At 53.0% G+C, this 14,040-nt stretch overlaps 6 protein-coding genes across 6 annotated transcripts; 3 read left to right on the top strand and 3 right to left on the bottom strand.

The window, feature by feature from the left end:
• Nucleotides 1-221: 221 nt before the first annotated feature.
• On the top strand, nt 222-1,381 carry HD553DRAFT_276093 (NADH ubiquinone oxidoreductase subunit NDUFA12-domain-containing protein; the record flags this gene model as incomplete). Its single annotated transcript, XM_046177938.1, has 7 exons — nt 222-292; nt 459-553; nt 679-707; nt 793-811; nt 932-941; nt 1,059-1,143; nt 1,262-1,381. 7 exons carry the CDS (start codon nt 222-224, stop codon nt 1,379-1,381), a joined length of 429 nt encoding a protein of 142 aa, XP_046034050.1.
• Nucleotides 1,382-1,646: 265 nt separating this feature from the next.
• HD553DRAFT_276253 (Ctr copper transporter) lies at nt 1,647-2,490 on the bottom strand (the record flags this gene model as incomplete). The annotated part of the gene is made up of 3 exons (XM_046177949.1): nt 1,647-1,746; nt 1,850-2,239; nt 2,318-2,490. Coding segments are annotated over 3 exons (663 nt in total), but the record flags the coding sequence as incomplete, so codon positions are not given.
• Nucleotides 2,491-3,072: 582 nt separating this feature from the next.
• Nucleotides 3,073-5,607, top strand: HD553DRAFT_361592 (putative ferric reductase transmembrane component; the record flags this gene model as incomplete). The annotated part of the gene is made up of 8 exons (XM_046183978.1): nt 3,073-3,098; nt 3,176-3,372; nt 3,439-3,732; nt 3,816-4,131; nt 4,191-4,286; nt 4,347-4,419; nt 4,479-4,959; nt 5,031-5,607. Coding segments are annotated over 8 exons (1,881 nt in total), but the record flags the coding sequence as incomplete, so codon positions are not given.
• On the bottom strand, nt 5,392-6,886 carry HD553DRAFT_113723 (uncharacterized protein). The gene is made up of 2 exons (XM_046176438.1): nt 6,500-6,886; nt 5,392-6,439 (listed from the first exon to the last, which is right to left on the bottom strand). The coding sequence occupies exons 1-2, from the start codon at nt 6,707-6,709 to the stop codon at nt 5,528-5,530; spliced, it is 1,122 nt and encodes a 373-aa protein (XP_046034053.1). The 5' UTR covers nt 6,710-6,886; the 3' UTR covers nt 5,392-5,527.
• A 62-nt stretch (nt 6,887-6,948) lies between these two features.
• Nucleotides 6,949-10,300, bottom strand: HD553DRAFT_316969 (uncharacterized protein). Its single transcript, XM_046180694.1, has 4 exons — nt 10,207-10,300; nt 10,026-10,109; nt 9,803-9,941; nt 6,949-9,727 (listed from the first exon to the last, which is right to left on the bottom strand). The coding sequence occupies exons 1-4, from the start codon at nt 10,215-10,217 to the stop codon at nt 7,064-7,066; spliced, it is 2,898 nt and encodes a 965-aa protein (XP_046034054.1). The 5' UTR covers nt 10,218-10,300; the 3' UTR covers nt 6,949-7,063.
• A 219-nt stretch (nt 10,301-10,519) lies between these two features.
• On the top strand, nt 10,520-13,837 carry HD553DRAFT_316971 (uncharacterized protein). Its single transcript, XM_046180695.1, has 6 exons — nt 10,520-11,322; nt 11,384-12,477; nt 12,545-12,692; nt 12,771-12,861; nt 12,921-13,051; nt 13,112-13,837. Exons 1-6 carry the CDS (start codon nt 10,615-10,617, stop codon nt 13,775-13,777), a joined length of 2,838 nt encoding a protein of 945 aa, XP_046034055.1. The 5' UTR covers nt 10,520-10,614; the 3' UTR covers nt 13,778-13,837.
• The last annotated feature ends 203 nt before the right edge of the window (nt 13,838-14,040 follow it).

The raw sequence follows: 14,040 nt of genomic DNA on the forward strand, positions 1-14,040 counted from the left end.
CCAGGTGAGAGCATCTCGCGTGCGACATGCAAGTGTGCACCGCGGATTCCTCTTCACCACTCACGAATTGGATGTAACTTACGACCTAGCCCTCGACCCTATGCTTGCCTCCAATAGAACAGGTCGTAATGCTCAACATGCAACATGCTAATGTTTCTCCCACCTGCAAGGCTTGCGTCGTCCCATACTCGATAGATAGATCTCGCAGACCCGTCATCAATATGGTCAGCATCTTGCGTGTACTCAAGAACATCCGACAGGGAGGGATTAAGCAATGGTGGAGGAACATGCAGTACGTATACGGGGTCTATCAATACGAGACCAGGACTAGCTACGGCTCGAGGCTGATCATCGGGACTATACCTGCTGCACCTATTCTCCGGTCTACCCCTGGAACTCATCGTCTTACTTTGAACTCGTCGCCATTCTATCGGTCCACCCTGGATTCACATGGACAGGTACATCGGAGATGCCAAACACGGTCGACTAGTAGGAACCGACTCCCTAGGTAACAAGTACTTCGAAAACTACAACCCTTACGAGGAAGTCCCTGGTGCGTCCGAAACATTGAAGCTTGATGTTGAGCCGATCTCAGGGTACAGCGATCTGACGCTCATTCTCGCCAACTCCACGCATCTTCTAAATGGATCGAAACGTGATGCGTTCGCGATCATATAGGTCGTCAACGATGGGTCGATTACAGCCAGGTTAGTCCGAAGCTCCTTGTCTCGCTTTTCCATTTGCTTCGAGTTCGTGAATCTGATTGCTTGGTCTCCATTTCGACTTGGGCAGGATGACTTTAACGCCAGTCGTAAGCTTCCTAGCCTTCAATATCCCTCCTCCACTTCGCTCTTTCCCTTGCCTCTCAAGTTAACGCCAGCTAATTCGTCTGGAACCGATTGGACATCGAATCTGGCTTGATGTTACGTAGAGGCCGTTCCGTAAGCATCATGCCTCCGCCCCTGTCGCTCTTCCTCCCGGATCACAGAGGGAAACAAGGCCTGGAGACCATGGTACTAACACCTCTCTTCAATCGTTTCTACGTTACATATCTATAGTGAATGGCACGCCTGGTTACACCACATCCGAACGGAAGCCCCTACCGATGAGGCTATGAAAAAGTACACTCCCAACTGGAAAGCCGTAAGTCCCTGCTCTTCAACCATATTCTATCCCTCCTATGGCCTAGTGCTTTGAAGCCGTCGTATCTGAATCGGCGGCTGACTGTGATGTATCTTGCTCCCGCCTACATGCATCTTAGCCCTACTGCGAGAACATCACCGGAACCCGGGGTCGATCGATCACCTACTCGACTACGGCACCTAAAATCAGGGCTTGGGAACCTGTCGTGAAGAAGCGGGAGGGGAGCGTCTCTGCTTGATCACCTCGCGAGGGACGGATCAGAATCGGCAAGGAGAGGGATAGCCGACGCGGGTTTGACGTGCGAGATCAGGAATGGGAGAAGGAGATGTATCAGTGTGTCATTCTGTCGTGATTCGACGTGAATTAAGCGGTTCAGCTCTGGGCGTCAGAAACGCTTGCCTAGAAGAACGGCACTTGGTCCGAATACAAGGCAAGAACAGCACGGTTGCCATGATCGAAATTCCCGATGACTTTGGGTGAAACGGTGTCGGATCCTCTAGCTACTAATGCCGCCTTCCGTGTCGACCAAACAAGAGCTCGCCGAACCCGATCCCTAACACCACTGATACGCAGAACCATACGTTGAAGGTCATTACTACCAGCCTGAGCGCAGTACCCAACAGCCGCGCGAATGACGATCTTGCGATCAGCCTCTCGACCTTGTGCACCGAACAACAATGAGCGAAGCGGGAAGATAGGGACTTACATCAGCAGATAATGAATGGTGCTTATCAACATCTCCAATCCGGCCCTGGGGATATCGTTCTGCCAGACGAACGGGACGGCCCAACGGTCCCGGTCACCCGCCTTGGACCTCGTGTCGAACATCTTTTCGAGCCCGGAAAGTGGAGTGACGGGCTTTCGTCGGTGCAGGTCTGAAAGATGGCCGACAGCGGTACCGGCGCTTGGAGTGAGATTAGGGGGGTAATCGAGTGGGCGTAGTGATAAGGTAGAGGGGGTATCGTCTACAGGTTGAATTTTCTCTTCTGATCGAGATCGCAAATGGACGGGGTTGAGCTCCGACGAGGTCGAGGAAGAGGTATCTTGATTTGGCAGGCCGAGGTGAGAAGGGGGAGATCGGGTTCGCTTCAACGTGCTGATGAATGCGGCGAAGATGAAACCCATCCAGATCAGTCCAAGACTTTCAAAGGATGCTCAAGACGTTCGAGCTCACGTTTCTTTCCAAGCCCACTCGCTACCCCTTTGCACGGCCAACAACAACCTAGACACCGTACCGAGCAAGAACAAACCGATGCTCGTCCCGATGACCGCTCCTACGCTACTAGGAACCCAAGAGGCGAACCAGACGGCGTCTGTTGACGGGATTGTAGCGTGAAAGTACATCTTCCTGTGATCGTGCAAGGGGAGGTGGTTCAGGTTGAGAAAGGGTTGAGAAAGAGGAAGCTCTTCAAAGGCAAAATCGAGCTCACATTCCCATGTGCATGGTGGAACCGGTAGAGGTACCGTCCATCCCGCTCATGTCGTGGCCAGCGTGTGATGTCATGGTAACGGTCGGATATTGCTAGTATCGAGTATAATTGTATAACCAATATCGTAGTGTTGCAGAATGTTGGCGGCGTGAATGATACTTAAAAGTTCGTCCGATCGTATGTATATCAAGTATATCGCTGCATCGTTTAGCATGCGCATCTAAGTGAATCCCAAAATACCCCACCTGGTCCCTACGAAAGGATGGGTGCCGATGCCTTTGACTGCGTATCGGTTTGGCAAGATCCACCTCTTGCACCTCTGACCAATAACAATAGCCTCCGTCGAGGGTTTCGACGAATCGAATAAACAGCTCAAATCCAAGCTCAAGTCTACGACGCAGGTTACAGTATATATATATAGAGGTTCACCTCCACGTCTTGCCCCTTGCCATCACGTCGTCAGACGTTGCAATTCAAAATGGCAGACTCACCGTTCGCTGTACCGACACAGTTCCAAGTCTACGAGTGAGCTTTCCCAGCCCTCTCACCTTTGTCTCGCGTCGTGCTGAAACAAGCCTCCGCCCTTTCGGACTTTCCCTTAGCTCATATGCCATCGACCCGCAGTGGCAGAGGTATTACACATGGGCTTGGCTCGGAGTCACCTCCGTATTCATAGCCAGCTCGATCCCCTATATCTACCGCTCGGCTCAGAGTGGAAGGTGGTCGAAAGGCTGGGTCATCCGGGAGTCGACGTCCGGGCGAGGGCGATACGAGTTTGCTTCGGATCCGAAATCTCAAGGTGGCGAAAAGCGCGCAGATGCGCGAGATGTGCCACCTGCTGAATTCGCTCATCAACGATCTCAAGAAAGTCGTCACAGTGCCAGCCCGCTCGAAGGCGCTCTGATCGTCAGGGGTCTACGATACACAAAGCCGTTGTTGCAGACGGTCTTTTCGGTGCATATCCCGATCGCCAAGTTCGGACGGAACAGTCACCGCGGAAGAACAGACGAAGCGTCCTATGAGAATGATGAGCGTATTGAGCGAAAGAAGTACCTCGCGCTCACGATTGGACAACTCTGCCTGCTCGCCGGGTACATCGTTTTGGTTTTGGTCTGCATCTTCAAGGACGCCGAACTGAAAAGCAATGCTAATCGACCAGGTGGGTTTGTCTAGGTGATAGCAATGCCTTGATGTCCTATCACCGGACAGATCTAACACCCTTCATCGTCCCCGGTAATGCAGGTTTCGTCGCGCTGTCGATGCTCACCCCGCTCTTCCTCCTTGCAACTAAAAACAACCCCCTCTCCCTCCTCCTTGGGTCATCATACCTCTCGCTCAACTGGGCACACAGGTGGGTGGGTAGGCTTATCTGGCTAAGCGCAACGGTGCACGGATTCCAGTGGATCGTCTTCTATACCCGGGCGGAAGGGGGATCCGAGACTTTGAAGGGCGACAAGGTGTTGAGAGGGATTGCTTCTTGGATTCTGTTGTCCGTGTTGGCGGGAACGAGTATCAGGCCGGTAAGGAGGAGATGGTACCAGCTCTTCTGGTATACACAGTAAGTCTTTCACCGAAGCGCAAACGGGATTGAAGCGAGCTGAGAAGTGGATATCATAGTATACTAGCGTTCGTCGGATTGTTTGCGGCGGTGTCCTATCACACGCCATATAGCCGACCTTGGATTTGGGCGCCCATCGCCTTGTATGCTTTCGAGTGAGTCACACTTGTTTGGCTTGCTAAACGCTCCATAAGCATGCTGACTTCGGGGTATAGCATATCGCTTCGGATCTGCAAGTACAAGTTCAAAGACGGCTTCCTGGTAGCTCTGAGCGATGATCTGACCATGGTGCATATCCCGGTCCTGATTCTAATTACCCGGTTGACGCTGACGTTGGCTCATCACAGATCCATATTCCGGATTGCGACGACGGATGGCTACCTGCGCAACATATCAAAATCCGTATTCTATCGAAAGGGGTCATTACCGAAAGCCATCCATTGACCATCACAAACTCAGGTTCTCCTTCGAGCACCGGAAGGGGGATCACGCTTTATGCCAAAGTCGCAGGTGGCTGGACTGGACGAATCAACAAGCTCGCGAAGCATTCGGTGGAAACGGATGATGAGAAGAATCAGGGGGAGCAGACCGGCTTGCCGACTGGCACGGACGATTTCGATTGTATTCCTGTTCAGATCCTCATCGACGGACCTTATGGCGGTTTGAAGCTGGACCTGGCAGGATATCAGAATGTCCTCCTCGTCGCTGGAGGTAGCGGGATTACATTCGCCTTGGGTTGTATCGAGGAGAGCTTGAGACAGGTCCAAGAAGGTGGGCACGAAGGGAGACTCGAGTGGATACATGCCGTCTGGGTCGTCCGAGACCTCCGTGAGTGCAACCCTGGGCATTTGAAGCCCAAGCATCACACTAACGTCATTCACGAATCGGCTTTGCCATAGAAATCGTTCATGCTCTAGCTCCCGTATTGGTAGACCTGCATGAGCGTGGATGCGAGTCCGGCAGACTGAAGCTGGAAGTCTCGATCTACCTGACCGGTCCCAGATCCTCGATTTCCGGTCTGTCGAGCAGCCTTTCGACATTCGCTTCTCTTGCGACGGGTCGTCCATGCATCCGTCAGCTCGTCCTGGATACAACGGAGAGCCCGCCTCCTTCTTCAACAGCATCTGGAGACGAGTTGGCGCGTATCAGGACTCGGAGTCGAGGTGGCCTAGCGGTGATCGCATGCGGACCGGAGAGTCTCGTCCAGGAAACTCGGAATACGGTTGCAAGCATGAGTCTAAGCGACAAAGTCAAAGCGGGTGGAATGGAGTTTCATGGAGAATGCTATACCATCTAGAACACACTTGTCGATAGATCATAGGCGTATGGCCTCCCAGATAGCGATTAGTTGACATGTGTAGACCTAGCGCGATGTGCCAGTGCAACTGGGCCTCCACTACTCGAAATCTCCGTTCCGCAGCATCTCCCGAGCGGCATAAGCCGCCTCGAATGCCATCTTCACTTCCTCATCCTCCTCTTCATCCTCTTCCTGTTCTTCATACTCTACTGTCGAAGAGAGGGCATTTCCTTGCTGAGACTGGGGAAGCAGCTCTTTGACTGACTTGGGTTCCATCTTTTTGTAGGACTGGCTTTCCGAGTTGGATGTTCCGGTCAAGTTTTTGCCCTCCGAAGGAGGTTTAGCGGTTCCATTAGGAACACGCTCGACGATTTGAAGTCCAGCCAGCGTGGCATTCAACTGATCCTCGAACCGTGAAGGGTGTTCCCGCGTCTCTGCTACTAAGCCCATTTTGACCAGTCCATTTAGGGGTAACTCTGGCTTGACCTTTGCACCTTCGACCGAGGGTACCAGCATAGCTGGAACAGCTGATCGTACAGCACTGGGCCCACCCGCAGGGAAAGAGCCTTGCATGTAGATGTGGCCGTCTTGCAGTAACACTTCCCCGCGGTCCTCCATTTCCTCCAGTAATTCCACCTCTAGCTCGATCCGACGTCCCTCCAGCTGTGGATCCCCCCTAGCCTTGCTTTTATATCTTCCGTAGTCTCCGGGGCCGACTTCGTCGCGAGTCCAGATAGCTTCGTCTCGAAGCCGCCGCCCGAACCATCGGCTTCGGATGAGGCAATCTTTACAGCAAAAGCCGTCATCTTTATTTCCCTCCTCTTGCTGTATCAGATCGCGGTTCCGTGATGTCCGTGATGAGGATACGACCCCGGTCGTGCGGAAGGTATAGTGACTCTGAGCAGTGTAGGGTCGTTTCGAAGATGAGCAGCAGAGAGGATACGAGCACAATGATGATAAGTGACGTTCGTGCTCGACCTGTTCATAGTCGTAAGGAGTAAAATAAAGACTCTACAACCGAGCGAATCAGTGCAAGTACCGCGTGTGTATTCTCATCCTGATATGGCTCACTGAGCGCTTGAGCACGGCTCTATCGACTGCGTCCGACTCCATTAACAAGTCCATCCAGACTTCGAGCTCCTTCTCTATGGCGAGCCTGTATTCCTTGCTCTCACGGAGGAACTGCATTTCGCCTCGTAGGTGATCGATCGAAGTTCCCGCCGGATCGCTGGCCTGAGTGCGATCCCGGACGAACAGGGAATGTGGCTGTGATGGCAACATGATGTATGACACCAAGTAGCTGGTACCTAATGAAGATGGGTGTCGAGTTCTGGTGTCTTTGGGTTAGCTTGAGATGATTGCAAGAGCTGCAACATATGTCACAACCTGTTCGGGTAAGCGGGACAGGATAAGTTACTGAATTACTACTGAGTACCACTAATCAAAAGCCAGGGTATTATTACTAATCATACGCCTGAACATGTGATTCTAAAAATTATGGATCTGGCTTTCTGCTAAAAAAAGCCGCTCGAAACAGTTCAATCGAAATGCTACGTTGCTACAATACGGTCGTGATCTAGGGTATCCATCGTTGTATTTCCCGCTGGTATCGAAATGTCCGTTTCCGTCATCTATTCATTGAATGTCGTTACGTAGCAATCGATCTGCCGACCGCCGCAGATCTCTGACCTGATCTCCGCTGCCCGCAGTCGACTCCATCAATCTGGTTGCTTGTTGCACAAGGTCTTCTCCGATTTCTTCTCCGTGTCGATTCATCTCTCTTGTTTGTTGTGCGACGTACTCCGCATGTGCGACGAAAGCAATATTGACACTAGTGGCCATCTGCATCCGGACGAGGTGTGCGGCTTTCATGCCAAACGTTGACCTCTGCAATCCATCGAGGTATGCGTCTTCCAGGCTGGAGACATAATCGTTGTACTCGTCGCAGCAGAAATGCGCACAGACGTTGTCGATGTATGCTCTCAGCTTTGCGCAAATGAGATCGGTATCGATCCGCAGGTGAGCCTTTTCGCCACGAGGAACGGGCAGGGGATCGACCTCGTATCCGTGCTTGTCATCGCGGGCGTCACGGGCCGCTTCATCGAAGACAGACCCCGAATGATTGCTCCACGAAGATGCTCCAAAGGTGTCCCAATTCATGCCGAACGTTTGGTTCGTCTCCCGGAGAATCGCTTGAAACGCGGCAAAGTCGTTCTTCAGCGCCAACAAGAACGTCTTCATCATGTCTTCACGATCCGCTGTAAAGGCCCGATGAGCTTTCTGTACGACGACTGTCTCTATGCACGTTTGAGTTGCCTCGCAGTCCGAATCCCCTCCGCCCAGACACCAGAAGTATGCCTCAGATGAGATGCTGAGTGCCACCTCGGTGGCATGCTTGTTAGCTCGGCCTAGAGCGTCGAAGAGACAGGTTTGGATCCCCCCCATGGCGGCCGAGAAAGACATCGGATGGTCATTAAGACTGCGAGCAGCCATGGGCGGATATCTCCGGTCTGGGGCGTCGTATATTACAGACTCCATCTTGGGCGGCGACGGCCTTGATGCGGCAGACAGGCCAGTCAGATCGGTGGCGCTTGTTTTGACAGTAGCCGTGTCAAGCGAGGCCTGTGTAGGACTCGACGTCGAACCCGAAAGCCCGGCCATGATCTCAGCTTCACACTCTGCCGTGCTGGCAAGACCTTTCTCGATATCCTCTCTTGGTCCAGCTCGAATGAGTGTTGTTTCCTCGCTCGCGTCAGCAACCGCTTCTACCCTTTCCGAACATCGGTCATCTAGTTTTTGTTCTTGCACATCTCGATCTGATTGTCTTGCTCGTCCTGCTGCCCTTGCAAATTCCTCTGCTCGCTGTTGCATACTATCCACCTGACCCACCGAAGGTTTGATGGCCTGCCTCAACTCTCGTTGTCCCGAAGTCTCCGTGCGACCTGCTGTCATCTCGACGACTCGATCCGACCCAGCATCCGCCATTTGATCCATTCCCCCTAAAACTTGCCCCAACGCATCATCGAAGCGGGTCGCCGCAGCGCTCATCCGGAAAACCATCTCGCTTGCCACCGAATGTCTAGACAGCTGGTCCCTCGACCTAATGACACGCCGGGCATACGGTGTGTAACTAAAATCATCCCAAGTGCTGATATATTGTCGCGTTCTGTTCGAGCTGTACCTCGACGCACGTAACCCGAACGGATCGTCGCGCGGAGCTCGGCGATCTCGAGTGAAAGCCGGATGCTGAGATGGCCTAGCAAGAGCAGCGTCTTGAAGTCCCGGATGGAACCCTACGCGTACGGTATCTTGCTGCTGGGCAGGAGGCGGTTCAACTAACCCTAATCGCGCTAAGAGCGCCGTCCTGACAGCTGCAGGAATTTCGTCTGAAGGTCCCCATGCGATAGGCCCGAACACGGTTGGGAACTCCTCGTCCATTCGGGTGATCAGATCAGTCCGTTCTTGCGGAGTTAGCGAGTCGATCACCTGAGGAATCGCCCATACGGGACCTGCAAATTCTTGCCGCACGTAATCGCTGAAGCTAAGTCGAGGAGGCGAAGGAGCGACAGTAGGTCCAGATTGCTCTTGACCCGCCACAGGATAGGACTCGGTTGGATCTTCTTCTAGAATGGCTAGTATTCGTTCGACATGTGCACCTAGCCTGGGCTGGGGCGGGGGAGCAACGCTAGCAGGTTGTGTACTCCGCCCGACAATTCCCGCCCGGTCGAGCAGAGCCGCTGCTTGTTGTTGCGCCGTTAGACCAATCGCTGGCGGAGCCCGCGCAAGCCGGTCGGTTCTAGCTGTGCCTCGCGGTCCACGTACTGGGGAAGAGAGTCCGTCACTGCCGGCATCACTGGAGCCATCATCACTCCACGCAACGGGTAGAGCAGGTGCCCTGATCATCTGTTCTCTTTCTTGTGAGCGTCTCTGCCAATGCGTACTTCTCCTCAGTGTTCTGGTCCTTCTCTCCCTAGCGATATTCCCAGCGTTCAAGGTCCTCTGATGAGCGTCGTGTTCGGCTTGTAGGTCGGACCCGACACCTTCCGAGTCATGTGAAGCTGTATCCTCCTGTCCCGCTTCGTGCTGCTCGTCAACTTCCCATCCCTCATGATCCATGCTTTCAGGAGACTCTGCGCGTACGGGATCCGGTTCTTGTATATGGCCGCCGTCCGTTGTGCGATGCACGAAAAAAGGAGGCCCATCGAGTGGCGGTCTGTCTTGCCAGCTTTCCCTGAGGCTTTCCCTGAGGCTTTCTACTTGTTCCGGATACTCTAAAGCCATTGTCTCCAGATAGCATTGCTATTGACCATCCGTCCAAAGATCCATCAGCCCTAGAAACGACCCGATTCACCTGTGAACATCGCTAAGACTCACCTCGATCAGCTCGTCCATGATATCCTCTTGATCTAACATCCAGCTTCTACCTCGTATCTTCTGCCGTAATGCGACGAGCACCTTTTGATGATCTTCTGCCGTTTTCTCTCCGAGTTCCTCTTCCGAGATCCATTCAACACTGTCGAGGCGGAAGGAGATGGTTTATACGTTTCAGCATACCAGAAAGCTTTCGTCTGATGATCAAGCTGATGATCCGAATTACATCATATCAAGGAGTCTAGTTTCTTCGTTGAATAGCCGAACACTCTCGAGAGTAGCTGCATCTCGCTCTGCACGAGGCATAATCCTGTCGCGGTCAAAGAGCCGAAGGATGGGGTATGAGGCAAGATATGGTAAACAAACCGGTCTCGGGCTCGGACTTTTTGCTTTCAATCAACACATACCTCGGACCCATCGTTGCAGAAGAGACCGTAGCTGTATCTTGGCTTCTGCAGCCAGGGTATCAGCGACTGACGCGGATTGAACAAAGCTGTTTGTAGTGGGGAATGTCATCATTTGCAAAGAAGTTGTGAAAGTGAACCGAGCGGTCCTCACTTTTCGATCCGAGAGGGTAGCTATCGGAAGCTAATCGAGTGCCGTAAGCATCTCCCGGAAGCAATATCCTGCAGCAAGTTACTCCGGAGATTGTCTCGTCTTGGTCATATCGCTGTTTGTTTTGTATCACTCGTTTCTGCAAGAAGATACGAAATCTTGCCAATCAAAATCACGGACATCGTACACATCCTGAACACAGCATAGATCGATATATAGGATACTCGACTACCTCTGCCTGTAATCGCGCTCCGCAAAGGATGTCGGACGACCCACGCTCGAGAAGCCGGAGCAACAACGTTCTTATTCAACATCAAGCTTATCCTGATGGTATCCCCGGAAAACTCCCTCGTAGACGCACTTCACCCACGCGTAACACAGAAAGTGGAGCATCAAGGTTGTTGAACAGGCACGAGTTGCCTGGGTTGCCGGACGGCTCGAGAATGACGATAGCCGCTGAGCAGATGGCCAGGTTGGACATCTCCAGACACGAAGCTACACCGTCCCCCTCGCCTTCCTATACTCGCCGAGCAGGTTCGCGAGAGACACCGTCGGTGACGTCTCAATCGGAGGGGGAAGAGGATGAAGCTGGAGAGACTTCCGGCTTCGGCTCCGGACTCATTCGGAAAAAGGCCGCATCGACGTCAGTCCTGAAAGCGCAACACCACCCAGGGAGGGAATCGTCCATCGATACACTCGAAGATGAAACGGATGGAACCGTGAGTCAGACGGTCCTCGAGAAGGCCTGGGGACCTGCTCCGACGAAGCGACGGACGAGGAGTTGGCTATCCCTCGATCCAGATAGGACGCCGGGGTATGAAGCGCCTGATCAGCTGCATCAGGCTGGTAATCAGGATCAAGGAGAAGGAGTCGAGCTGGATGCTCGAGGTGAAGAGGCTGAGGATAGCGAGGAGGGAGAAGAGAAGCGCAGCATAGCGGATGATCTTCCGCCCGAGATCATCCTCCAGGTGAGTTCGGACGGTCAGCTCTTACGTCGCTTCGCTCATCTCGGAATCACCTTCATGTCAGATCTTGGGGCACCTGACTGATTACAACGACATCAACAACGTTCTTTATATCTCTCGGATATGGTGTCAATGTACCATCCCTCTCATCTGGACCCGTCCCAACATTCACGACGAACGGTCCTTACGCGGGCTCATCCGGATCCTCCGCCTCTCTACCGGTCGAGGCAAAGACATCCTCTACAAATCCACCAATACGACGTTTCCTTACCACCTCTTGATCAAGCGATTATACTTCTGCACCTTGGGGACTCGGTTGCAGGATGAACATGTCATCGAGTTTGCTCAATGTGAAGCCCTGGAGAAGATCGCGATGAAGGGCAACAAGTACGTCTCCCCGCGGGCGCTCACGCAGCTCGTCAAGGGCAAAGACAAGCTCGTGGTCGTAGATATCGGAGAGACGAGGGTGGACGATCAGGTATTGATAACCTTGGGCCGGGATTGCCCGGAACTTGTCGGATTGAGCATACCGGACTGTCACCATTTCACCCCGCTCGGATTGATAACGTTTGCCAATTCGGAGAAGAAGAAGCTCAGGCGGATCAAGTTGTCCAGGTCTATCGGGGTGGATTCGGAGAGCATATCCGCTTTGGTCAAGGCTTGTCCCTCTCTGCTCGAGATCGAGCTATCTGGCTCACAGGACGTAACCGATTCGGCGTTAATTGACATCTGGTTACACGCCGGTCGGTTGAGAGAGATCGATCTCAAGGGATCTGACAAGTTGACAGCCAAGGGGTTCCCCGTCCTCTCCGAACTGAAGACGATCGATGATCAGTCTTTCCCTCCCGAACATTCGGATCACTTGTCCTCTCCAAGAGAATCGGATTCAAAGACCGTACCTCCAGAGGCGGATTATTCGGTATTTTCCAGTATCCCTCGAGCGATTCCGGCTTCGCTAAACTTGAGCACGCTTCGGGTGGTGGATATGGAGTCTTGCAGCGGCCTGACCGATGCCGCTATCGACGCGCTCACTTGGAACGCTCGGTGGATAAGAGCTATTACGCTTGCGAAGTGTTCTCAGTTGACAGACGCGTCGTTGTTGAGTCTGTGTCGATTGGGGAAACATCTCCACCATGTGCATCTAGGTTATGTTCCCAAGTGAGTCCTCGAAATGGTCTCCATATGCAAGGCGAAAGAGTATCCTGAACGAGGGAGTCTCTCATAGAATAACCGATTGGGGAGTCTGCAAGCTAGCTCGAGGATGTAACCGATTACGGTATATCGACTTGGCGGGCGACTCGCTCTTGAGCGACTTGTCTGTGTTTGAACTGGCGGCGAATTGTCCCAAACTCAAGAGGGTTGGGCTGGTCAGGGTGAGAACCAGAGTGAAGATTCTTGACTTGTAGCTGGTTCACGTTCGCTGATCACAAAGGCGAGTCGTTCGATGATAGGTGGCGCAACTGACGGACGCGGCCATCTCCGCGCTTGTCGACAGGAGTGAGGAAGCCGCGGCAAATCTAGAGCGGTTACATCTATCGTATTGTAGGTGTCCTTTACATGCTTTTGCTGATGGGTGGGTGTCTGACCCATTTAGCTGCCAGGCGACAACATCTCGGTCAAGGCCATTACACATTTGTTGAAAGGCGCAAGGAACATCACACATTTGAGCCTGACGGATGTCAGCGCGTTCAAGCAGCCCGAGTTCCAACGATTGGCACAGCCCGTACCGGAGGTAAGTCGTTCTTGCACAAATATGCCTTTTCAATCTTTCCTGACGTTTTCAGGGCAACAGGCATACACCTCGGGTCAACGAGCAGCTTTCTGCGTGTTTACGCGTGACGGCGTGATCAAGCTGAGGAAATGGCTGACAGCCAAAGAAGATCAGCGCTCACCGTTCACGTGGCGCGACTCTACTGTAGAGAGGACGACCTCGGAGTCGCTGTCACACTATCACTCCAGACAACGCGCAGCGGCTATGGCCTGGCTAGGCTCTCCTCCCACTGAGCGGGAACCTCGAGCCCCATTGGCCGAGATGATGGCCGCGACTTCTAGCTCCTCAGACTTTGGTGTCACGCTAGGCGCAAATCCGGTCACATTGAACGAAGAGCCTGTCGCTTCGAGAAACACAGTCCCGTTTCATCGCAATCGATTGCAATCGATTGACCGGCCGACTCCGCTTTACGCTCGGACGCCTCAAGGTAGAATTCCCAGCTTGAATACTACTTCTCTGCAAAGCACAGCGTCGACAGCAAATCGTACAACTTCATCGGAGAGATTTACCTTGCAACCTGGCGGTACAAGTGCCAATTCGTCGTCGGCCGTCTCGCGCGGGTCACGAAGCTCGGCACAGACAACCCGCTCAACACATCTGGACAACATGCTAGAGGATATACAACATCGACGAAACGGAACCGTTCGCCAAGCCCAACCCTCGGCGTCTTCGCAAACGCCGCCTTGAACAATTTGAGCGTACCCTACGACCCTATACGAAATGCTCTCTCTCTCTCTCTCTCTCTCTCTCTCTCTCTCTCTCTCTCTCTCTCTCTCTCTCTCTCTCTCTCTCTCTCTCTCTCTCTCTCTCTCTCTCTCTCTCTCTCTCTCTCTCTCTCTCTCTCTCTCTCTCTCTCTCTCTCTTCGACAACATGATGTGTATCTCAAGACGACAAGCGCGGACTGTATCTGTAACCCCTGACGTGAAAAAGAGGACTCGACCGATTTCTG

Source organism: Filobasidium floriforme (genome assembly GCF_021052385.1).
Source record: "Filobasidium floriforme strain CBS 6241 chromosome Unknown HD553scaffold_21, whole genome shotgun sequence".
Taxonomy (NCBI): domain Eukaryota; kingdom Fungi; phylum Basidiomycota; class Tremellomycetes; order Filobasidiales; family Filobasidiaceae; genus Filobasidium; species Filobasidium floriforme.

Coding starts and splice junctions, on each gene's coding strand:
- HD553DRAFT_316969 (XM_046180694.1), bottom strand. Junction 9,942..10,025: donor ACTAGACTCCTTGATATGAT/GTAATTCGGATC, acceptor CCGCCTCGACAG/TGTTGAATGGATCTCGGAAG. Junction 9,728..9,802: donor TCATGGACGAGCTGATCGAG/GTGAGTCTTAGC, acceptor GATGGTCAATAG/CAATGCTATCTGGAGACAAT.
- HD553DRAFT_316971 (XM_046180695.1), top strand. CDS start 10,615: ATGTCGGACGACCCACGCTCGAGAAGCCGGAGCAACAACGTTCTTATT. Junction 11,323..11,383: donor CGCCCGAGATCATCCTCCAG/GTGAGTTCGGAC, acceptor CCTTCATGTCAG/ATCTTGGGGCACCTGACTGA. Junction 12,862..12,920: donor GCGGTTACATCTATCGTATT/GTAGGTGTCCTT, acceptor TTTAGCTGCCAG/GCGACAACATCTCGGTCAAG.
- HD553DRAFT_113723 (XM_046176438.1), bottom strand. CDS start 6,709: ATGTTGCCATCACAGCCACATTCCCTGTTCGTCCGGGATCGCACTCAG. Junction 6,440..6,499: donor GAGCCGTGCTCAAGCGCTCA/GTGAGCCATATC, acceptor GCTCGGTTGTAG/AGTCTTTATTTTACTCCTTA.